The sequence below is a fragment of the Leucoraja erinacea genome, chromosome 34 (genome assembly GCF_028641065.1).
Source record: "Leucoraja erinacea ecotype New England chromosome 34, Leri_hhj_1, whole genome shotgun sequence".
Taxonomy (NCBI): domain Eukaryota; kingdom Metazoa; phylum Chordata; class Chondrichthyes; order Rajiformes; family Rajidae; genus Leucoraja; species Leucoraja erinaceus.
Window position 1 is genome coordinate 12,631,577 of NC_073410.1, and position 25,697 is coordinate 12,657,273.

General features: G+C 39.6%; 1 protein-coding gene across 4 annotated transcripts in view; it reads right to left on the bottom strand.

Moving 5' to 3' along the window:
• Positions 1–25,697, bottom strand: part of LOC129713008 (A disintegrin and metalloproteinase with thrombospondin motifs 14) — a 94,214-nt gene that overhangs the window by 14,652 nt on the left and 53,865 nt on the right. For 3 of the 4 annotated variants that reach the window (XM_055661851.1, XM_055661849.1, XM_055661852.1), the window contains 10 exons: positions 19,069–19,152; positions 17,904–18,060; positions 14,318–14,423; positions 10,516–10,659; positions 9,556–9,688; positions 7,933–8,046; positions 6,619–6,767; positions 4,474–4,649; positions 2,328–2,461; positions 1,179–1,302 (listed from right to left, as the gene is read on the bottom strand). In XM_055661851.1, coding sequence (XP_055517826.1) covers positions 1,179–1,302; positions 2,328–2,461; positions 4,474–4,649; positions 6,619–6,767; positions 7,933–8,046; positions 9,556–9,688; positions 10,516–10,659; positions 14,318–14,423; positions 17,904–18,060; positions 19,069–19,152 — 1,321 coding nt within the window. The remainder of the gene's footprint in view (positions 1–1,178; positions 1,303–2,327; positions 2,462–4,473; positions 4,650–6,618; positions 6,768–7,932; positions 8,047–9,555; positions 9,689–10,515; positions 10,660–14,317; positions 14,424–17,903; positions 18,061–19,068; positions 19,153–25,697) is intronic. The other variant, XM_055661850.1, reaches the window with a different exon arrangement.

Consider the following 25,697-nt stretch of genomic DNA (forward strand, 5'->3'; position numbering starts at 1 on the left):
CAGTTCTAAATGGCCTACCCCTTATCCTTAAACTGGTTCAGGACTCCCCCAACATCGCGAACATGCTTCCTGCCTCCAGCATGTCGCTGCATTCTTTCATCATACGAGTCCCGACATCCTGGGAATTAACCTTGTGAACCTACGAAGCACTTCCTCAATAGCAAGAATGTACTTCCACAAATATGGAGACCAAAAAACTGCACACAATACTCCAGGTGTGGTCTCATCAGGGCCCTGTACATCTTGACAATAAATGCAGCCTGATCAACTTGAAAGTCAGATGCAAACTGGAACTGTTTAATGTCTGTATTTGTTTCCTTGTCTATCCAGCTATTTGATGATTAATTATCACCTGCACAATTTCCGACATTTCCCTACCGTTTCTAGACCTCATCATCTCCATCACAGGTAACAGACCACTGACCGACATCTATTACAAACCAACTGACTCCCATGGCTATCAGGACTACACTTCTTCCCACCTGGCTTCTTGAATATCAGGCAGTCCTTGCTTTCTCCCTCCTTCCCCTCCCCAGCTCTCCCACAAGCCTACTGTCTCCACCTCTTCCTTTCTTTTTCCCGTCTCCCCCCCCCGCCCCTGACATCAATCTGAAGAAGGGTCTCGACCCGAAACATCACCTATTCCTCCTCTCCATAGATGCTGCCTCACCCGCTGAGTTTCTCCAACATTTTTGTCTACCTGATGAAATAATTAGGTCTGATTAATGATGTAAAAGGAAACAATGGCATTCACTGTCAGTAGCCAAAGAGAAACTCAAGGTGTCCTTGCAGGTACACGTCAAAACTCTCTGGTCTGACACATGTTGAATTTGTGCTATAGATCAGTACCAATTAACTAATTCTAACTATTTCCTCCCACATTCCAAAGACGAGCAGGTTTGTAGGTTCATCGGCTTCTGTAAAGATTGTCAAATGCCAGGGTTGCTAAAGATTTATCTTGCATGAATGGAAATACTGCTTCCAAATTCCACATATTCCCAAATCCAATATTTTTAGTTTAAGAGTTGTGTGGTGCTGTAAATATGCAAGGAACACAGGAAAGAGATTGGCTCTACATAGTGATTGAAAATAAGGAGTGTCCTTCAATAATTGAACAAAGGTTTCTTAAAACAGGCTACATTGCTGAACGGTACATGATGACCATGTAAATTACTTACCAATTTGTTTGGCTGTCTTGACAATGGTCCCTTTAACAGTTCGGCAATGTGCATTATCACCAGCACAGACACCACATTTATCTTCTTGCTTAAAAGAAGCCACTTCTTTGTCACAGCCTACAAGCTTCAAAAAACAACGTGCTTCATTGTTAATTTTCATCCCTTACCAAAAAATGATCAGAATTAAAGACCGGACAATAGACAATAGGTGCAGGAGTAGGCCATTTGGCCCTTCGAGCCAGCATCGCCATCAATGTGACCATGGCTGATCATCCACAATCAGTACCCCGTTCCTGCCTTCTCCCCATATCCCTTGACTCTGCTATCTTTAAGAACTATATTTAACTCTCTCTTGAAAGCATCCAGAGAACTGGCCTCCACCTCCGAGGCAGAGAATTCTCAGACTCACAACCCTGTGTGAAAAAGTATTTCCTCATCTCCGTTCTAAATGGCTTACCTTTTATTCTTAAAACTTCAAAACAACTTATAACTGATGTTGTCTAATGTTATTTCCTTTCCATATATCCCTGTTAACTCTACCCAATATCAGGGCGGCATGGTGGAGCAGCAGTAGAGTTACTGCCCTACAGCGCAGGAGACCCGAGTCCGATCCTTACTACAGGTTCTACAATAATATACAATATATTCTGTAATATACAACCGAGATTATAAATATTAAAATTAAAAATAAAACGATACCGATGAATCCTTGACTTCATAAAAACATGAAATCAAAAACGTACACAATTCCTTTGAAACAGCAAAACATTGTGCCATTGTGAGCCACATAAAGATGTTAGGAATGGTAATCAAATTGGTTGGCGATACACAAAAATGCTGGAGAAAGTCAGCGGGTGCAGCAGCATCTATGGAGCGAAGGAAATAGGCAACGTTTCGTCCCGAAACGTTGCCTATTTCCTTCGCTCCATAGATGCTGCTGCACCCGCTGACTTTCTCCAGCATTTTTGTGTACCATCGATTTTCCGGCATCTGCAGTTCCTTGTTAAACAGCTTGATTGAAGACATGGCTATATTTCAGGGATCATTTCAAGTCGGGGTAGTTTAGAATGGGAACTCTATAAGCTAGTAGATGAGTTGAGAATCTAAGTTGAGGAGCTAGGGAAAAAAGGAAGAGGGAAAAGCACCCACCACACATTCTCCTCGAGCACACAGACTGAAGGGATCCGTGTAACTGCAGCGTGTACCATCGTGTACAACCTGGTTCATGAACACCACTTCTCCTGTTTCCTTGGACTGGCAAATCAGTTCACATTTATGAGCCTCTAGCATTTGTTGATGGGAAAAGAAAAATAGTGGAAGTTTATACAGGCTAAAGGGTGAAATATAAGCCCTGAAAACAAAACACAAAAGGGTTAGAAGTACCCAAACCATAAAGGCTTGGTTTTTATCCGTAATTCACTCCCAGACATTTTTTTAAATCTCAATTAGTATATTTCCTTTTATCATTTTGGAAGAACACAATTTGAAGCTATAATGGCAACAATACTGGTCAGAGAGTATAGAATGGTGATCTGAGGTGGAAATAATAAGGTGTTGAATCCATATATTAAAATTCTCAACTTTATTATGATGGCAGATGATGCACTGGACGGGATGAAGCCTGGCAAGTTAAAATGTTGGTCAGCCAGAAACATATGCATCAACCTGCAGCGGGGGAAGCCTTGAGAATGGTCTGCTTTGCTCAGTATCTGAGATTTATTTTTTATTTAATAGGACAGGAGAAATGGAAGAGCCATGATGGATAACTTGTCCAAATTGTTTACAACTGTGGACAAAGAAAAAATAATAATTTAATGTGGAGGGCATTTGTCCTGAGACCATATAACTAACAAGGGTCCCAGAACCCTTACCAACACCATTAATATTTTACAGTATGATTTCCCCAAGTTACTTACTGTATAATAATAATAACTTTATTTATAAAGCGCTTTTAGACAACATCAGTTACCACAAAGTGCTGTACATGGGAAGTCAACAAAAAGTTATTACAAACTACTAAAACCATTAAGACGACAGGACTATAAAAACAGTAAAAATTAAAAGACATTAAAAGCACTAAAACAGGAACAATGTCTCAGCCAGTGTCGAAAGCCAGTGAATAAAAGTGAGTTTTTAGGGAGGATTTAAAGATGGACAGTGAAGGGGCCTGTCTGATCTGCAGCGGCAAGGTGTTCCAGAGTGCCGGGGCAGCAACAGAAAAGGCTCTATCCCCTCTGAGCTTCCGCTTAGACCTTGGTACCTCAAGGAGCAGCTGATCCGCTGTATAGAATATATCAAAGCACCAATTCTAGCTGTTGCTGTGTGACCTGGTCGATTCTCTGACCACTTACTCTACTGAGGCCAAAGAGTGTACAATGTGCCTTTGAACTTGCCAGATATGATTGCTGTCGTCAGATCATTACAAGCATCACAAAGTCATAGTTCATCCACAAAAATTAATATACCAGTTATTATCCAGTGTTCAATATTTGTGAAAACAGTTATTGGCCCTTAACTCCAAGAAGACCAAGGAGCTCATTGTAGGCTTCAGGAAGTCTAGGGGCGGCACGCACACCCCCATCCACATTAACGGGACGGAGGTGGAATGTGCCTCCAGCTTCAGGTTCCTGGGGGTCAACATCTCCAATGATCTCTCTTGGACCCGCAATACCTCAACTCTGGTCAAGAAGGCTCACCAGCGTCTCTTCTTCCTGAGGAGACGGAAGAAGGTCCATCTGTCTCCTCAGATTCTGGTGAACTTCTACCGCTGCACCATCGAGAGCATCCTTACCAACTGCATCACAGTATGGTATGGTAACTGCTCTGTCTCCGACCGGAAAGCACTGCAGAGGGTGGTGAAAACTGCCCAACGCATCACCGGTTCCTCGCTCCCCTCCATTGAGTCTGTCCAAAGCAAGCGTTGTCTGCGAAGGGCGCTCAGCATCGCCAAGGACTGCTCTCACCCCAACCATGTACTGTTTACCCTCCTACCATCCGGGAGGCGCTACAGGTCTCTCCGTTGCCGGACCAGCAGGTCCAGGAACAGCTTCTTCCCTGCGGCTGTCACACTACTCAACAACGTACCTCGGTGACTGCCAATCACCCCCCCCCCCCTAGACACACTCCTCCCACAGGAAAAACACTATGACTGTATGCATGTAAATAGATTTATTTATTGAAATCATATTCTATGTCGCTAACTGCATTTCATTGTCTCTGTACTGTACACTGACAATGACAATTAAAGTTGAATCTGAATCTGAGTTACTAAGTAGAGTGTCAAGGACCAACTCACCATTTTGATGCTCATAAGGGAGCCAGGTGTGTTTAACGTTTTGGTGAAGATAATACGAGTTTCTTTGTTGACACTGCTGAGCCCGAAAATCTTCAAACTGCCCGGGGCAATCTTCAGAATTGCAGATCTTATACTCATAAGCAGGGCCAAAGCAGTCTCGGCCACCATAGGCAGGGCTGCAGAATGGTAAACGGCAGTCAGCGACAGGATATACATTCTTTCGTTCAAGATATTTAGTTCAGTTTATTGTCGCATGTACCGAGATACAGTGAAAAGCTTTTGTTGCATGCTAATTAATCAGCAGAAAGACAATACATGATCACAATCGAGCCATCCACAGTTTCTTATTTTATCTTGCAATTGTTAGAACAAAAGGTATAAGCCTCGATAGTTCATGAAGCTTTCTTGATAGCTATGTTGAAAGTTCAGTGGGTTAGAACACAGTAATATTCCAATTACTGACAATTGATGCTGTACTGTTAACAACCTGGCTACTTAGCGTGGCAAAGAAGATGTATAATGGATTGGTGGGATCCATGGAGGAGAGACGCCACGTTGCATATGCGTATACCCAAGCATTATATCTAATGCATTAAATGTGGCAGTACTTCAGTGACTGTGCCCTCCCCAGTGTGTGGATGCCTGACTTGTGTACAATATGAACGAGCTCTTGGGAGACCAGCGGGATGGATTTATTGACTGCTGCAGGGCTACAGACATTTTTTGCTGTGTCGCAACTCCGTTCATAGAAACATTTCCAATTTACAAACTGTTCAAATAACAAACAGTTGGATCAGAACCTGCCGTCAGTTGGGGAAGACCTATAGTGGTAAGAACAGTTGATTTAAAGGCTAGATGTGCTTTGGGGAAAGGGTAAAGAACATGTGATTAGGCATGATGACTGCGGCTACATTAAAAAAAAAAATTACTTTTTAAATTAATATCAAAAAATGAACCTTATCCTTGTTGGGAAAAGATGTACAAATAAATGTATATTGGTAGAAAATTTAGTGAATTCTGGAATTCAATGTCATTATTATTATGGTTCTTGACTATTATAATTATGGTGAAAAAGTGTTATTATTTTCAAAAACTCCCTTATCAATTGTAGTATATCCTATTGTTTATCAGCAATAACGCATAATCAAATTATCTCAGTCGAAAGCACCTTCCTTATTTAGAAAACAATGAATTCAAGAAACTTTTCAGTACATTGGCTGCAATGAAGTCTGTGAACACACATGTAAAATAATGTATTTGTCCTTTGGCCCTAGTACTAGATGGAGGCCACCATATTACCTTGTGTGTGTTTAGATTATTATACCCTGCTGCCCCTCCCATGCACACACACACACACCTCACCTAACACACACACATGCGCTGCACTGGCACCTTACATCAATATCAACCACTATGTACCTTAGCCCCGTGAGGAATGACATTTGTTCAAATGTATGTTCGAATGACAAATAAATTATTGCTGTTGAGAAGAATTGTAAGAAGAATGGCGAGCTGATTCAGAGATATGTTAGATCGCCAACATAACTTTTTGAATCAGCTTCATCCGAGATGATTTGTGGGATTTTGGTTAGCGCAGTCACTAAATTTCAAAATCCATTAAGGCATAAGAAGAAACAGAGAGCACTTAAAAATGTGGTAAAATAATATCATTTTGCTAAGTGTGTAGGAAGATGATCTGAATAAATGTCTCAAATAGAAATTTGCAGAGTGGAATGGATTTATCACTTAACAGAGAGTCAAAAAGCATGCTTTAGTATAGTGTAGTTTAGAGATACAGCATGGAAACAGGCCTTTCAGCCCACACCGACCTGCGATTCCCGCACATGAACCATACCCTACACACACCAGGAACAATTTAAATATATACCAAGCCAAATAACCCTATAAACCTGTACATCTTTGGAATGTGGGAGGAAACCGAAGATCTCAGAAAAAATCCACACGGTCACGAGGAGAACGTACAAACTCCGTACAGACAGCACCCATAGTCGGGGTCTCTGGTGCTGTAAGAGCTGTAAGGTAGCAACTCTACCGCTGCTGAGGTACTTCCACATTGTAAATCATGCCTGCGAAAGAGCTATGTTCTAAATGTGCAATCAAGTGTGTCAGCTGTCACAAACTTACAAAGGGTTGCTGCACTGTCGACTATGGAAACGCACTCCACCACCACAAGTTCTTGAGCATGTTCCAAACTTTGTCCAGGGACTCCAGTTTCCATCCTGACTGTACAACTGATCTGAACTCTTCCAAATACAGTGACCTTTGAAACACCACTGGAAAGTAGAAATGGTTAATCATCTTCACAATTTGCTGATAAGTATTTTGGATTAACCCTATCACAATGCAACAGGATGCAATTTGAGAAATGGAATATTTATTGGCAAGTAGATGGAGATGAAGGAGATGATATGACTCTTATCTATACAAAACAAATTTACTCAGAAAACAGCCTTAAACCACACCAGGGGAATTACCTAATTGTTCCTATTTTTGTCCGGCTACACATCACCGTCACTAAAATAGGTGTAGATTATAAATTACTCCCAAATTGTAGTATAAATAATTTTTTATCCATTTATCAGATTGAAAATAGTTCTCCATGATTTGGACCAACTGCCTTTGGTCTCATTAACCCTCTTCATATGGAGCCAACCGAGAAGAGAATACAAAGTATATGTTTGTGTATTGTAGAGTCCGTATGCCTGTGATGCTACTGCAAGCAAAGTTTCCATTGTACTTGTACTTCACAGTAGTTGTGCCCAGTAAACGTTACAGAGTGGATTCAGGAAAACAGGATGTGGTGTAGGTTATCTACAGTTAAGAATTTGGTACAGCATTTGATCAAAACAAAATATTGGAGCTCTTGTAGAGGGCTTTGTTGAATAGAATATTTTCTTCTTCAGTGGTGTCCAGGTCTTGCCATTCCCCTGAGCCTCATTATGCTGTAACTCTTTACTGGAAGCCTGCATTTGGCTGGCAAACAGTATCTTTTGGATAGGCCAGGCATAAATTTATTGGAAAATACTTCCAGAATGTTTATTCCTAACCTCAAAAACTTTACTTGCAATCATCTTTGACACAAAGCCCTTGGACTACTGGAATCTGCCCCAGGTCCTGTCCTAATCTATTACACACAGAAATATCTTCCAAGCATGCCCAGAGCAAAACAAAGGACAGTAAACTTTCTTATTTCAATTGATGTCAAAGTGAATAGCTAGTTTACGTTTGCTTTTTTTAAATCCAACTTTCTCTTCATCTCCATGCTTTTCACACAGAAACACAGGCTAATAAGTATTAATCACCTCAAGCATAGGAAGATTACCAAATTATTTGATTGTTCAATACAATAGCATGATAACTTGTTACAATAACATCAAACGGCACTTACAACAATCTTAAAGCACACCATTTCTTGTTGATAGTAGATTGGTAGCTTACCTTTCCAGGTGCACATTCTGTCCCATCTAGTGGAGGGCCTTTTTTAGTTTTACAGAAGTAAGGATTATCAGGATGGCTGCACCATAACTGCTTGCAGGGATCAAAGCTTCGAAACTGCAATCAGGTCAAACAAATGGCACACGTAAGCCTGTGATATCTAATCATAGTGCTGACAACACTGTGGTCTTTAGTCAGAGGGTGGCAAACCTGTGGAATTCATTGCCGCAGAAGGATGTGGAGGCCAAATCAACGTGTATTTTAAAGACAGAGATAGATAGAATCGTGTTAGTATAGGTGCCAGGGGTGATGTGGTGAAGGCAGGAGAATGGGGTTAGGAGGGATAGATAGATCAGCCATGATTGAACGGCGGAGTAGACTTGATGGGCCAAATGACCTAATTCTGCTCCAATCAATTATGAACATGAAAATAATGGAAGGAAAAAGGCAGATTAGTTCAGCAAGTCAGTCACAAATAAACAGTCCCATTTATTATAAGCAAGCGTCAAAAACAAAAGGTTCTATACAGCACCAACAATATAATCTCCTGGGAAAGACAACAAAAGAAAATTCAATTTGGGGCCGATGTTTTGGTGGAGGTTTAGGGAGAAAATCTGGGAAATATTTATCTAATTCAGAAAAATCATTCTAAACAAGTTCAATAAGATCACCATTACCTTAACACATAGCACCACATATTGTATATGTGTATACATCACCTCAGCCCAGACAGTGCAACTCTTTTGTTGAACACACCATAATCATTATCATAATCACACTTTATTAGCCAAGTATGTTTTGCAACATATGAGGAATTTGATTCTGCACCAATATGCAGTGAATCTGCACCAATTGTTTGAGCTACTTGCTCTAGTGAGAGGAAGAACTTCCTGACCTCTAACCTGGCTCACCTAACCTAACCAAACATATATATTAAACTCACATCCTTTGTTCTAACTAATGCAAATCAAAGTTGACACTGACTGGCACGTAAATTATTTAAAATCCCAATCAAATCTCCAGTATTTTTTTCTTAAGTAGAAAGACCCACTTTGCGAATGATATTGAGCCAAATAAGTTATTTTAAAACTGTTGGTAGACAAAAATGCTGGAGAAACTCAGTGGGTGAGGCAGCATTTAAGAAACAAAGGGACCGTGATCAGTCTAGTTCCTCCTGTCTAGATCCTTCTAAGGCCTTTATATCATGTAGCCTGTGATGGGATCAAAAATTAGGTAGACCAATGAGGCCCGAAACATAGAAAATAGGTGCAGGAGTAGGCCATTCAGCCCTTCGAGCCTGCACCACCATTCAATATGATCATGGCTGATCATCCAACTCAGTATCCCGTACCTGCCTTCTCTCCATACCCCCTGATCCCTTTAGCCACAAGGGCCACATCTAACTCCCTCTTAAATATAGCCAATGAACTGGCCTCAACTACCTTCTGTGGCAGAGAGTACAAGATTTAATAAACCAGACACAAATACAACCGTATGGTACAAAAATCAAAAATTGGAAAAAACGTCAAGGAAAAAGATTCAGAATCCTTTATTATTTGTTTGACATGGTTTTGAAAGAAAGGCAAAGAGGTGTGTGATTAAGCTAAGAAACAAAGGGACACTTACTGCTGTACACATTTGGTAGCCCACTCCAAAATCAAAGCGGCACTGCTCATCCATTGAGTAACTGATTCCTGGAAGTTCTGGCAATACTGGCCACTTGTGTTCAAATGGATCATCCAGTAGACAATCATAGGAACTGACAACAATCATGAGAAAATGTTACAAACAAGGAACTAATCTATACCAATTGGACTTTTCTAGTAAAACACAGAATAATATTTAATACAGTAGAATGTCACTTATTCCATCAGGTGTGCACTTGTTCCTAGCTAAAGCAATCTAAAACCTAACTATTGGGGAGGTTAGATGGTGGTGGTATAGTCAGTGATGCTGCTACCAATCCAAGCTCAATTCTTATCTCATTTGCTGTCACTGTTGGAATTTCAGTGGAGGAGATTATGTGACTGGGACCTGTGGTATGGCAGTTTCAGAGCAAGGGACCAGGGTGGAGATGGGCGAGTTGGTGAGAGGAAGGGATGGCAAGGCTGGGCAGATAAGGGGCTGCCACAGAGTGATGCAAAATAGTTCACATATCTGTTACATGTCCCAATCTGCACTGTATTATGCTAGGAAGATTATACTGTCCAAACAGCATTTTTAGGGATTTGTTCATGATCAGAATTTCAGTGAAACATGATATGCCCCGTATACAAATGACAAACACTACAGTTGGCTCAGCATGGAGTTTGCAAGAAATATATCCATCCAACTCTATCATCTCTGAACAATGAGTGACCCAGGAATTAGTGCTGTATCTCTGGTATAGATCTGAGTACTCAACAGACTGTGCGGGGGGGAAAAACTATTCTCAGCCATAACTGCCATATTATCTTTCATTGGCATTACTTGCTACATATAACATTGATCCAGAATTTTTCAATGTTTTAATTAATTTGCTTAATTGGCAAATTTCCATAAAAATGTTTGGAATCGGACAGATGATTAAGCAATTTGATCACCTACGTTATATAGCGGCTGAGTTCTTGTTTGCTGCAGCGAGACCAGTGATAGCGATGGAACGCAGCCTGTACCAGAGGTGCCATGATGCTGCCCATACTCGTCTCATCAGCACAGCGATTACCTTGCCCGTCATGTTCCATTCCTAAACTGTTTGCAAGCATGTGCTAGTCATTTCAGAAATCCACTTAATCAAAAAGACACAATCAAATTGTTTAATGTAATGGACATGCACTCGAGCATTGTTACAACATTGTGTTTGAAGTTTAACACATTTCATTACTTTGAGACAGAAATGCAATTTTCAGACACCCGGCCTGGTAATTTTAGTGCTCTCATCACCCTTGCAGAAAACAAAACATCAAAATCTGACAACCTCACTACTAATGTTCATCCTGTCACTTCTTTCAAGCCTTCTTGTTGAATCAACACTTTATCTGGCCCTGTGCTGATGTGCCTTTCTAATTCTCTTCCATTTCCTATGCTGCACCCAAATTAAGTTGATGTTCATACAAAAGTCATCATTCCCCATTTAAATATATGATTTTCCAGAGCCTCACGATTTCACGGCAAATTCACATCTATTGCATTTTCAAACACCCTCAGGGTCCTTCAGTAAGGGTGAAAAATCATCTGCCCATAACAATTCTCATCTGTATATTACTCTTAACTGCTCATTAAAAAGTTGAGTAAGCAAGGACTAAATTTCGTAAATTTGGCTCTCTGTAGCACGCCCGAGGTAAACATTGTAAAGCAATTATAAAGCACCATTTGTGATGTTAAGCAACGGTCTGATCTCCTAGCACAAAGGAGGATATACTTACTCTGCAGGAACCTATTACTCACATCAGAAGTAGAGCAAACCAGGACATACATTTTTGGTAAGGGTTAAGATATTTAGAAGGGATCTGAGATGGACCTTTTTCACCCAGAGGAAGGCAAGCAGAATGCTAAAAGGTGTCTAGGCGACATAGGCGACCTGGACATAGAAGTTTAGGCCAAATGGTGGTGTATGGAATTAATACCGATGGGTATCTAGTGGTCAGTGTGGATGCGATGGGTCAAATTTCCTCCATGCTGGATGACTCGGGCTTGAAGGAGCAAAACTCAGGTTTACCGGACTGAATCTCTGCTGGATGAGATTAAACAGACCAGCATTCTCTTGAATGAGACATTCGATTGAGCAAGCAAAATTCTTATGCGGTTTGACAAGATAGATGTGCTTGATGATTAGTGTTAGCGGTTAGTGGCCAAAGGGGAGGTTTCCATGTTGCTGACATAGACAAACCTGTAATTTATCTACCAACAATACAATAATGCCCAGTCTTTTTATTTCAACTGTATGAATATAAATCACATTCTTCAGCTGCTTTTGTTTGGATTTGAACTAATTGATACACATTAACAATTCAGTCCTTGCTTACTCAGCTATTTCACGAGCAGTTAAGAGCAATATACAGATCAGAATTGTTATGGGCAGATGATTTTTATCCCTGACTGAGGGGATTTTAAACTGCAATCTAGTAGCATAATCGTAAATTTTAAATTTCTGTTTAAAATTTCAGATTCTTTAATTAACTGAATTTAAATAGCACAATTGCTCAGCTGAGACTTGAAACGCGTCTCCAATCAACAGACTCTCAACGGCCACATGCCTCCTTACATAACATCTTCAATCTTGATATATAACCGCAGTTTCGTGATTTATTTTCAAAACAAATACTGCTTTTTGTTGAGTGTAGATCAAGGAATTGAAGGAAAGAGAAAAGACAAGCAGTTGCAGGCCATTTGGCCCTTTGAATATGCTCCATACTTCAACTATATCATTATGAATTCAAGGATCTGTATCTACGTAGATAAATTAAATCAACATAGTAGATCTGACATGACATTGAACAGTGAACAATTTTGAGGATGGTCAACTACTGTGGTCCTTGGGTATTTAACACCAATAAACAGAAGCTTTTATGATTAGTTCCAATAGATGGTTCTCTTACACTGCTATCATTGTGGTCACTGCCTATTAAACTGAGACGCAAGGGAATGCAGATGCTGGAATTGCAGCAAAAGAAAACGGCAGTGGGTCAAGCAACATCTGTGCAGGAAAGGGCTTGGTCGGCATTTTGGGTCAAAACCCAGCATCGGAACAGAGTGTAAAGGGAAGATAGCCAGCATAGAAGTGAGAGGGAGGGGTGAGGCCAAGACTGGTAGGTGAAACCAGATGAGGCAGGATAATGATAAACAAATGGAGCTTATTGTGGAAGAGGGAAGGACAATGACAAGGCTAGATATGTGGGGGGTGGCCAGATGGGGGAGGGTGATACGTCCAGAAAATAAAAGGGAGAGACTCTTTTTTCACGGTGGAAGTGGGAGTGGAATGGGAAAATTCATCGTTTATACAACAGGGTGTAAGCCACCCAAGTGGAATTAGAGATCTGTTCTGATTTGCATTTGGTCTCCCATTGCAGTGGAGAAGGCAGAGGACAGACAAGTTGGTGAATTGAAGTGACGTGCAACTTAAAGCTCAAGATAGCCTGTACAGATAAAATGCAAGGGCTCTGCAAAATGGTCACCTGGAAGGGCTGAGGCATCTCCTGCAACATGGTCTATTGCATTCAGTGCTCACGATAGCGAGACTAAGTGTACACTAAAAGACTTTAAAACATTCATTAACAATTATTTTGTAATGATTCATTATAAAAATCTTACAAACTCCTACAAATGCAAAGGTCAGAGATTCTTTGATGTAGCATGGTGTTTTTTTTTCAACATTACATTCACATCTCGATATATTTGTGCGTAAACTATGGCCATTAGGTAAAACTGCACTGTCATTTCTCTAGTTGTGTCCAGCAATAATAACCTGGTGCGCTTAAATTAAAATAAAACAAAATTCCTCAGAAAACTAATCATTGCATAACATTTGCAAGTTGTATGAATGAATGAGATTGCAGCAATTACAGAGATAAGAGGGATTCTGGGCTGTGTATTTTACAATTTATAATACACACCGCCTAGTGATTGATAAACTCAAGTTTGCAAAGGGCACAATGGCCATGTCAGTAGAGGAATAGCAGAGACCTGCAAGATACTTATGGGGAGAGGGAGGGAGGCAAGAGTAAGACAATCAAGTGTCCTCAAGCCAAGTCATACAAAACAGACGGCTAGCACCAGCTAAAAGTGTGTGTTCTGGAGCTTATATTTATCATAAATGTATCCTGACTTTCTGCTCGTCAGTTATGGAAAAAAAATATTGATATAGCAACCAACTGCACTTGTTCTCATATTGATTTGATTGCTACTTTTACTGGTATAGAAAATATGATGAGTAAGCAGATTTGGCTTTAGCTAATAAAAGGCTTTTTTTTTTTAAATTGGTTTTCGTTTTAATTATTCTAGCTAGTATCAATATGGTCCTATTTTACTGTTCTAACCCATTGTTTGCAACATAGGTGTGCATTATCAGACAAATGTGGCAATAAAGCTGATATATTTAGTTCAATCTAAACATATTCTATTTACTAAACTGCCTACCCCAGTTTGGAACATAGAGTAGTTGAGCACAGCAATAGGCTGTTTGGCCCACAATGTCTGTGCTGAATATGTGTGCCGAGATTAACTCTTTTCTGCCTGCACAGAATCCATACGCCTCCATATCCATATGCCTGTCTAAAAGTCTCTTACATGGCACAATTGTATTTGCCTCAGCCACTACCCCTATATAAGTGACTGATCTACAACCCAAAGGTTTAGTGGAGTTTTGTCCCTCTGGTGTCTGTGCCGGAGTATTTCTGCTCTGCGTACTTACACGTGACCAGTTTCATGGGCGACAACAAATGCAGAAGAGAATCCATCTTCATGGTTGAGGGTACAGCTTCGGAGTGAATGGCACATGCCTGTCACTGGAGCATAACCTGAACATAACACAGAGCACAGAACTTATAAGAAAACTGAAACTGCACAAATTCATCTCAGAGATGCTTACAACTGATGCTCGACCTCTTAATACGGTAGCTATGTAAGTGCTCAGAAAGATAAAATGGAGGCCAACATACCACACAAGCGATATCTTTTTTCCATAGTTTATACACTCAAGAGAGAATTTTATTCCATGCTTATATCATGAGGAACAATAATAGGGTCAGAGTACATATGTTGTTTGAATAAAATCATGTTGAGCAAAGCTTTGGATAATACTGTCAGTCCCAGATTCAAGGTTCTGAAATATTAAAGATTCACATAGCACGAATAAACTCCTATCAATTTTTAAATAATTCTTCATACAAATGGAAACTAGCCTGGAAGTAACTTAATGAAGTTATCATTCAAATACTTAGCATTCATAACAAATTCCTTTGTCTGATTCTAGTGAAGGTCCTGACCAACAGTTTACTTCACAATTCAAATCTAGATCTAATTATCTTTCTAAATGTTGTATTCATGGCATAATAATGCATGATTTTCACATTTTAGATTAAGATAACAATGGGACACTTGCTTTTGGCAATTTGATTATTAAAACCCCATTTCTTCAGGATCCATAGCGATTTGGCCATTAACCATATGGTTGGGACCCTAATCCAGTGATCCGCTTGAGAAAATGGTTGATTTAAAAAATTGCAGACGTTGAAAATCTGAAATGAAAACAGGAAGTGTTGGAAACAAACAGTAGGTCAGGCGGTCTTGTAATGATTCGTCATTGACCTAAATAAACCGTTAACTTGCTTTATCCTTCCACAGGATGCTTCCTAACCTGGTGAGCTTCTCCAGTACTTTGTTTTATTGGAACATTGTTTGTATGTTTAATTATTTGGTTTCCATGCTTCTTCTCATTCTAATTCTCAGTCTCAGTCAGAATTAGAAAATGATTTGCAGGTGCCTTTAAATTTGAACATTTCAATCAGGTTCATTCATTTGTTTCTCAAAACTGCTAAATTCATATAATGAACACAACTTCAGTGATTAAAATACTTGTTCCATTGACAGTGAATATGGTGCTTATTGGCAACTTAATGCAGGAAATGTAAATCAAAATACAGCAACAAGGCTCATGATCACCAACACAACACCTTAAGTTAATGACTACCATCAGCTTTAAAGTGAAGAATTTCAAAAAATATTCATGTCCATATTTAATTTTACAGAGAGGGACAAAATTACAGCATTGTTGAAGAATTGGACTAAATTTATCCCAGCAGTTTCTATGGCCTTCACAGGTCCTGTTTCAATACCATCATTAATAATTCCTGGTCCAGGTTGGATACAAGGAAAGATATGAAAATAAAATGATTAATGAAAGGGACTGGGTGAAAAATAAAATCAGAAGCTGCATGTGCAAATTACCTAAAGATTTGAAATGTTTAGAATACAATTTCAGCACGGCATTATCAGTACAATGTTATGATTACATTTAAACAGCCTTTTAATATCATTTAAACCTTTCTTCAGTTAAGGAAATGCACTTAAAAAATGCACGTAGACTGTGACGTTCAGACCACCATCAATGCTATTGTTACCCTAAGCCACAACTAAATATCTTGTCTGCTGTTGTTAAAATTTTAACATGTTTGAAGTACATCTCAAGTACCTTCTTGGTTAATTTTGTACAATATTCCAATACTATCATGACCTACCCAGGAAATCACTCCACTTCAAAAATAAGTCACGTGAAGATACATTTCATAATACGTATAGAAACATAGAAAAAAGAGGTGCAGGAGTAGGCCATTCAGCCCTTCGAGCCAGCACCGGCATTCAATATGATCGTGGCTGATCATCCAAAATCAGTCCCCCATTCCTGCTTTCTCCCTATATTCCTCGATTCCGTTGGCCCTAATAGCTATATCTAACTATCACTTTAATATTGGCTTCCACTGCCTTCTGTGGCAGAGAATTCCACAGATTCACAACTCATTTTCTTGTACAAGAAGCAAGAGTCTTCGCACGACTTTCAATTTTTGTTGTGGTAGCATTCAGAAGCAGTTTTTCAAACAATGTCTTGAAGAACACCATTCAGGCAAACTCATTAGACTAATCTTACTTAAACATTGTATTGTAAGGCCAACTCCAAATACACACCTTCCTTCAGAGATTACAAGCATCAGCAAATGCGTAACAACGATAATGGCGATACCAAGTCAGACAGCATTTCAGCATATATGTTTACATTAAAAATGAAAAGCAACATTTTATATACTTTCCTCGATCAAGTAGTGTGCAGTTATCCAGTTATGCAATGTGAAGGCAAGAAATTGCTTTATTAGAAAGTATGGATCTTAGTTTATTTAGTTTTGTGAAACTCATGCAAATCTGTCCTTTCTGAAAATACAGCATGCTGAAAGAATTGTTAGCAAAGATGTTTTTAATAACTGCTCGCAGGAAAACGTAATTTCAGCTATTTGTAATGAATACAATATCTTTATTTTGATGAATTCTCCCATCACAGAAAATAAAATCAGGATATTGCACAATTGTCTGGTAATATCTAATGCTATGTGCAAAACTGCATTAAGTTTTTATTTAAACAGCTATAGCAAAATGGTGCAGTGCATTTGTCACTTAAATGGTGAAAACTACAGTTTGCTTTAGAGCATTAATCTAGGTTGCAAGAAGCATCTTAGACCATGGAGCAAATATCTGAATTTCTGCATGGGGACTAGCTCATGGAAGAAAAGGTTTAACAGTTGAGCAATAGACAAGCGGTTTTGCAGAAAGTTCAAGCCAATGGTATAAAAGACAAATCAAGGTACTTATTAACAGCGCTTATTGCCGTGATCAATAGTGTAATAAGATGCAGGAGCAGCGTATAATTTAAATATCTTTGATGGAATAATCATTGTTTGAGTGTTACGGTTTTCGAAGCTTAAAGCTAAAAGCATGGAGCTAGGAAAATCATGCACCAGTTTTCGCATTCAATTAGCCACAATGAGGAATTGCTTGCATTCATTAACAATTGGTTAAGCAAATGTGAAAACGGAAATACTACACCAAAACGCGACAAGTTCTACTAATTGACATGGAAAGGGACAAAAATGCAGGCAATTTCCCAGCTGAAAATAAGCAAAGTCTGGACATTCTGGCAGTTATATTTAATTCACTAAGAAACTTTATGTAATGTCAAAAGTGAACAGGCAGACGAGGGAACACAAAGGATTTTAAAATAACATGCTGTGGAAAGAAACAAGCTTTTGAGAAGGAAAAATAACTATGCTCTTTTAAAATGGATCATTCAAAAATAACAAGTATGGTTAAGGACACACCAGCACTACAGATGTCTAAAGGTGGTTAATTGGCAAGTAATAAATACATTGTATCAATAATTGTATTCAGAGAAGTTACCTCTTACAGCTATAGAATTCAGACTGCACAAAACCTGATCGAGAACAATACAGTACCTTGCATACCTGCGGGACCAAAATCTTGCCTGGTAAGGAATATAGCATGATCGTGATGCTCTTTGTGATCTGGGTCAGAGCGCTGTTGAGTATGGGCCCACCGGCAGACTTGTTCTAAACTCCGAGATGGATTCCCACGCTCTATTAAACTGATCGACTGTAAAATAAAAATAATGTATAGATAACAGCACAATATAAACTTATTAAAAAGGAAGCCCGATTCACGTCAAGTTTGAGTCTATTGCCATATGCACAAGTACGGTGAAGTACTGGTATAATGTAAACTCTTGTTTAGTTTTTATGTCTTCACATCTTAAAATGAATCCAAGAGTTATGAAGACTGCCGTCAGCTCCCTCGGCAAGTAGGAGGGTCATCATTTCACAGTCATTAGCTCTACGTGGGGTGAGCAGTGAGTGGAAACCACCACGGCATCCCGGCACTACGATCTGTTGATGTACACAGCCAGGCCACCTCCCCTTAGCTTACCGGCTAGCGAGGCTACTCTGTCAGCTCTGTGGAGCATTAGCCACTCCAGCTGGATCGCATCGTCCGTGATGTTCTGGTTCAGTCAGGTCGCCGCGAAAACGTAGACACAGCAGTTCCTCACGCTACATTGAGAAGCTCTCCACACTCCGATGTAATCCATCTTGTTGTCGAGGGATTGGACATTTGCCAACATTTGCTGGTTTGTGTGGATTAGCGATTAGCCTAGCGTGGACTCCTCCGCGCTTGCCCCCCTTCCGCATCCTGTCACACCGCTTACGGTGATTCCTCAGGTGCAGTCGCGGCCTTCCTTGGGCCTATACGGCGTAGAAGTCCAAGCTCGCCCAGTACGCTCAGCAAGTGTTTGTCACAACAAGAAACTTCTTTACGGATGTCGAACAGAAACTGTCGCTCATACTGTTGCATACATACACTTTCCTTCCACACACTTTGCAATCACACCACTGCACTGCATTGCCACCGAGACAGGCCGCCACAAACGTTGGCCGTGCCACCATCTGATGTATCTTATTATACAGTATTAAACAGTAGATGATTATATGTTAGTTACAGCTCCTACGAGATGCGCTAAATCATCTATAACTCATTAGAATCCAATTAACATTGTATAATTGCTTGAGAAAAATAAATAATGAACAGTTTGAGATGTCGCTGACTCACCTGTCTGTAGCCTACCATAATCACCCTGACCAAAACTATGTTGATGTGCGTACCTAACGACTCGTCATGGTAGATTTCATCAACCTGAAACAAGAAAACCAAACGGTATTCAATTAGATATAAATAAGCTTCTGCTGGGTGAGTCAGGAATGCATTTCATCCTTTGTCTTACAGCTACCAGTTGATTCTTTTTCTCTTTAACCATTTAAAAATCATAATCATAATTAAAAATGTAGAAACATATGATTTACGCCCAGAATCATGCACTATAAAGGAATTCCTGCAGTTTCTGATGAAAGCTGCAGCAAATGTTTCCAACGCCCACATCTTTATCCACACCAGTTTCACAATGATTTTATCCGCCGGTGATTGAAGGTGCACACAGAGGAGATCCAATGGATCCAATTTCTAGGCTTTAAAGTTTTGGAGATACATTAAAAAAATCATGTTTGCATTTTCTAACCCAATATTTTACACAATTCTCTTCATCCCTATATTGTTTTCTTGATTTATGTTCTTGGAACTTGCAATTAAATCATTAATTGTAGTGTTCAAATCAGATTGCTTTGAACGGACACAGCCCAGTCACCGTTGGAAGCAAATAAATTAAAATTGTAGTCCATGAACTTAGAGAAGGTGAGAAACTATTCACCATGAACGATGGTGATCTCCTTGGACTGCAGAGTCCTAGACCCACGTAACTAGTACAGCAGCTGGATAAATGATCATGATTAAAAGCACTGGACTGTTGCAAAAAGCCCATCTTCAGGGATGCAATTTCACATTTCTGTACCTCTTGCCTGATGGTAGTGGGGAGAAGAGGGGGTGTCTGGGGCGAGACTCATCCTTGATTATGCAGGTCGCCTTGCCGAGGCAGCATGATGCAGATAGAGTCAATGGAAGGGAGGCTGGTTTGTGAGCTGCATCCACAATTCTCCACATTTCTTGTGGTCTTGGATGGAGCTGATCCCAAACCATGATGTGATGCGTCCCGATAAAATGCCTTCTACAGCGCATCTGTACAGGTTGGTGACAGTTGTTGGGGACATGCCAAACTTCCTAAGCCTCTAAGAAAGTAAAGGCTTTGATGTGTTATCTTGGCAATTTCTTCAAAGGGGCAGGTCCAGGACATGTTGCTGGTGATACTTACCCCTAGTTTGTATTAGTTTTTCTAGGCCATTTTGATATGTAGGTTTGTAGATGGCATTAACGCAACACATCTGTTATATGTTGGTACAATAAGGACTTGATATTCACTAAAACACTAAAACACTATAGTCAATTTTATTTGATAGCTTACATTAGCAATAGTGAGAGATTAATGTGATCCAGGCACTAAGTCCATGACACACTAAGTCCATGACAACTATCTAGCACCCATTTACTGGAGTAAACCTGTTTTATTTGCCACATGATTCTATCACTCATTTACATACAATGAATAATTTTAAATGGTCAATTAACTGACCAATCTACACACCTTTGGGATGTGGGAAGAAACCAGAATACTCTTAAACGCATGCAGAGTTTAGTTTAGCACAGAAACATGCCCTTCGTCCCACCGAGTCCACACTGACCAGCGATCCCCGCACATTAACCCTATGCTACACACACTAGGGACAATTTTTTGCACTTATACGAAGCCAATTAACCTACAAACTTACAGGTACGTATTGGAAGAGTGGGATGAAAATGACGGTCTCGGAGAAAACCCACATAGTCACCGGGAGAACATACAAAATCTGTACAGACAGAACCCGCAGTCGGGATCGAACGCGGGTCTCCGGCACTGCAAGCGCTGTAAGGAAGTAACTCTGTAAATTCCAGAGACAACTCAAAGGTCAGAATTGGGCAAGGGTTACTGGATTTCTGAGGCAGCAGTTCCATTTACTGCAACCCATGGGGTGGGAACATGTGCTTCAACTGTGCACAATTAACATGAAAATTGCAAATTGCTCTGAGATATTAGCTTGGCTTTCATTTTGTGAGATGAGATGATAGATATAAATTTACTACTAGTTCTCACATGAAGAGCAATGTGATAATTTTATTGCACTTTAAGGTGACAGACCTCAGACCTTAAATTTAAAGTCTATTTGATTTAGGCCCTGGCTAAGCAAACATCTTGAGCAGTCAGATTAAAAAAAGCAAATCTTTCCTCAACTCTGAATGGTGAAACCTTTCTCCCTTAGCAATGCATATAGTAACCTTGTTTAATCAAAAGAAATATTGCCTTAATCTGTGAAAACACTTCTTGTGCTTTAACAGCTTCATACAGAATGAATGTGTTGACACTGGATGTGGTTCAATAGCTGAAGAAAGACGTGAGAGGCTGCTGATATAGAACAACAAACTGACTTGTTGTGAAAAGATAAATATTCCAGTTGTGACATCAGCAAAGGACAAAGCTAACATTGAGAAGGCTTATTCACAGACTGGTACCAAGGCACGGATCAATCGCTTGGCAATGAGGAGTCTCCAGAAAAGCATCACATTTAGTTGTACTGCATCGATCAAAAGAGAAAGCTTTTTAAAATTTCTCATTACTTGATAATCTGCCCTCAATCATTACTAATCTGCACTCAATGGTATTGAATTATCTGCCAAGGCAGCTTCACCAAGTAGCCTATATGAAAAGTAACATTCCTGGGATTGCATTCTGAAAATGTGAAATACAGTTACAAATAATATTCCAGTCTCCTTAAATATAGAAAGATGCTCATATTGGATCGAGAATCTTTCACCAAACTGTGTGCAAACTCACTGGTAAAATTCAAAGCTCTTAAAGATCAGCCATGATCATATTGAATGGCGGTGCAGGCTCGAAGGGCCGAATGGCCTACTCCTGCACCTATTTTCTATGTTTCTAATTTTCTGATCAAAGTTTATTTCTGGTAAAGGAGAAGATTAGTCACTGTACCATAGGGCTCAAAAAGAAAAATAAGCCTGCCATTGTTAGTTTGCTTTTTCAATGTCTTTCAATTGCTATCCGTATGATATTTAATATTGTAATGAAGAAAGATCTACATATTGAATATCTACCCAGTAAAAATTAAAATGTCAATTTCTTGAATCTGTTCTCATTTAGCCTCACGGACAAAAATGCAATAACGCTAATTTCCCAACTAACAATGTGTTGTGACTTTTGATATAAAACAAAATTTCAATAATTAGCTAAAAAGATCCATTATTTCTGGATTTGTACATAATTAATTAAAGCGTTATTGGAATGCTTATTCCAATAATGTTTTAATTAATTATGTACAAATCCCGAAATGCTTATTCTAATAATTGTACGAGTCCTCAATTCAGCAACGCACTGTTGGAAAGTAAAGGGTGGAGTTAGGGATATCGCCAGAAATCCCAGGAAATGAAGTTTCTAAAATTAATCCGAAAATGCATGAACATTTTGGTTGCTGAATAGGTTTTACTGAGGGGCATTCTCCCTGCTTCAATCCACAGCCTCTTCCAATCTACACTGGACCAGCAGTGTGGTGTTGACATTTATTTCCGTGTCCCTATGTTTTACAAACCGGTTCAGCACATACATATAAACATTGGGTAAGAATAGAGTCAGGCTTGTATGATGCCTTCCATAGCCAAATACTCTGGCTGTGCTCTTAACCAACACCAACAAAGAATGCTTTTAATTGTTCTTATATTCACAGGACTGAACTTGAGGTGTGGAGCAAAACAATTAGGGACAGTTTGTAATTTATCTTTTAGTATGCAAGTATACCTTTAGTATACCCAAGTATTTGTGTGATGGTCTGGGCTGCAACCAGAATTCTCTGCAATTTATTGTGGTCTTGTATGGAGCTGTGCCTAAATCATGCTTGATGAACCCTGATAAAATGCTTTCTACGGCCGATCTGTAGAAGTTGGTGAGAGCTGTTGGGGACAAATACCCAAGTTCAACAAATCAGGTGTTATTATCAATTATAGATGCCACATTCTTTAAAAATAATTGGTATTAGTAAGATGAGCACATGATCCTCAAACATTTAAATATTCTCAGCTTTTGGGGAAAAAAAAAGATTAAAGTGTGTCCATCTTCCACTTTGTGAATTAATTTTGGTAACTGTTTAGTTAAGTTTATTGTCGCATGTAGCAATGTATAGTGATGAGCTTTTGTTGCGTGCTATCCAGTCAGCAGAAATAAATACAGTGCATTCAGCAAGTATTCAGACCCCGTCACTTTCTCCATATTTTGTTATGTTACAGCCTTATTTTAAAATGGATTCACTTCATTTTTTTTACTCCTCAATCTACACACAATACCGCAGAATGAAGAAACGAAAACAGGTGTTTAGAAATTGTTGCAAAGTAATTGAAAAGAAATAACTGAAATATCACACTTACATAAGTATTCCGAACCTTTGCTATGAAACTCAAAATTGACCTTAGGTGCATCCTATTTCCATTGATTATCATTGAGATGTTTCTACAACTTGATTGGAGTCCACCAGTGGTAAATTAAATCGATTGTACATATTTGGAAAGGTACACTATATAAGGTCGCAGTTAACAGTGCTTGTCAGAGCATGTCAGAGCAAAAGCCAAGCCATGAAGATGAAGGAATGTCTGTAGACCTCTGAGACGGGATTGTGTCGAGACACAGATCTGGGGAAGGATATAAAACAATTTCTGCATCATTGCAGTTCCCGAAGAGCAGAGTGGCTTCCATCATTCTTAAATGGAAGAACTTTGGAACCACCAGGACTCTTCACAGAGCTGGCCGTCCGGCCAAACTGAGCAATCAGGGGAGCAGGGCCTTGGTCAGGGAGGTGACCAAGAAACTGATAGTCACTCTGACTGAGCTCCAGAATGCTTTTGTGAAGATGGCAAAAGCTTTCAGCAGGACAACTATATCTTCAGTACTCCACCAATCAGGCCTTTATGGCAGAGAGGCCAGATGGAAGCCACTTCTCAGTAAAAGACACATGACAGCCCGCGTGGAATTTACCAAACAACACTCTCAGACCATGAGAAACAAGATTCTCTGGTCTGATGAAACCAAGATTGAACTCTTTGGCATGAATGGCAAGCGTCACGTCTGGAGGAAACCAGGCACCGCTCATCACCTGGCCAATACCATACCTACGGTGAAGTATGGTGGTGGCAGCATCATGCTGTGGGGATATTTCTCAGCGGCAGGAACTGGGAGACTACTTAGGATCGAGGGAAAGATGAACAGAGCAAAGTACCGAGATCCTTGATGAAAACCTGCTCCAGAGCGTTCTGGACCTCAGACTGGGGCAGAAGTTCACCTTCCAACAGGCCAATGACCCTAACCACACAGCCAAGACAGCGCAGGAATGGCTTCGTAACAAGTCTGTGAATGTCCTTGAGTGATCCAATCAGAGCACGGACTTGAACCCGGGCGAACATCTCTGGAGGGACCTGAAAATAGCTGTGCATCGACGCTCCCCATCCAACCTGCCAATCTGCAGAGAAGAATGGGAGAAATTACCCAAATACAGGTGTGCCAAGCTTGTAGCGTCATACCCAAGAAGACTTAAGTCTGTAATCGCTGCCAAAGGTGCCTCAACAAAGTATTGAGTAAAGCATCTGAATACTGATGTGATATGTGATATTTCAGTTATTTATTTTTAAATACTTTGCAAAAATATCTAAACATGTTTTTGCTTTTATATTATGGGGTATTGTGTGTAGATTGGTGATAAAAAAAAAAGAATTTAATCCATTTTAGAATAAGGCTGTAACGTAACAAAATGTGGAAAAAATGAAGGGGTCTGAATACTTTCTGAATGCACTGTACATGGTTACAATTGAGCCATTTACAGTGTATAGAGAATAACGTTCAGTGCAAGGTAATGCCAGCAAAGTCTGATCAAGGAAAGTCCGAGGGTCACCAAGCAGGTAGATAGTAGTTTAGCACTGCTCTCTGGTTGTGGTAGGATGATTCAGTTGCTTGGTAACAGCTGAAAAACTTTTTTTTTTTAATTCCCTACATGTGATTTGAGTTTTCTGCTTTTAGTTGAGCAGGTCACAGGACAAGAAGACAAAATGTTCTATTTTTCTTGTATAAACTTCTGCTTTTGATAGTACTTTAGTTAATACAATTTAAAAAATTCAAGTTCGTAGACCCAAGTCCCAACTGGGAGTAAATTGTTCTTCCCACATGCTGTGATACATGATGCCATATATTTCTTGCCAAAAGACCAAGAAGGATATACAGTTCAAGAATAAAGCGCCAATTTTAAATGACCAGTGGAGATTATTTATGTTCGGTCTGCGATTATAAAAGTAGATAACTTTTTATGCTCCCTTTTTATTTCTAATAGGTGCTTTGCACCAGGTTACATTGAGTCTATAGGATATAATCAAACTAATTGGCCCTTTTCTAGACTGCATTTATAAACTAGAAAAAAGCTTCCTCCATCCATCATCTAAACCCCATGTGATCAGCTTGCCCCCCTTACATAGAAACATGCCATTTGTCTCAATTGCAGTCAACTAGTTATTTATACAGGAACAGTCATATATCTCAGTACATAGGCTTTTTCGGTATAATACAAGGAGCCGTCCATAAATTACAGGACGCATTGCAAAGATAGACTATTTTATAAATAGGTGTACGCAAGTGGCGTTATAAAGAGCTAGTT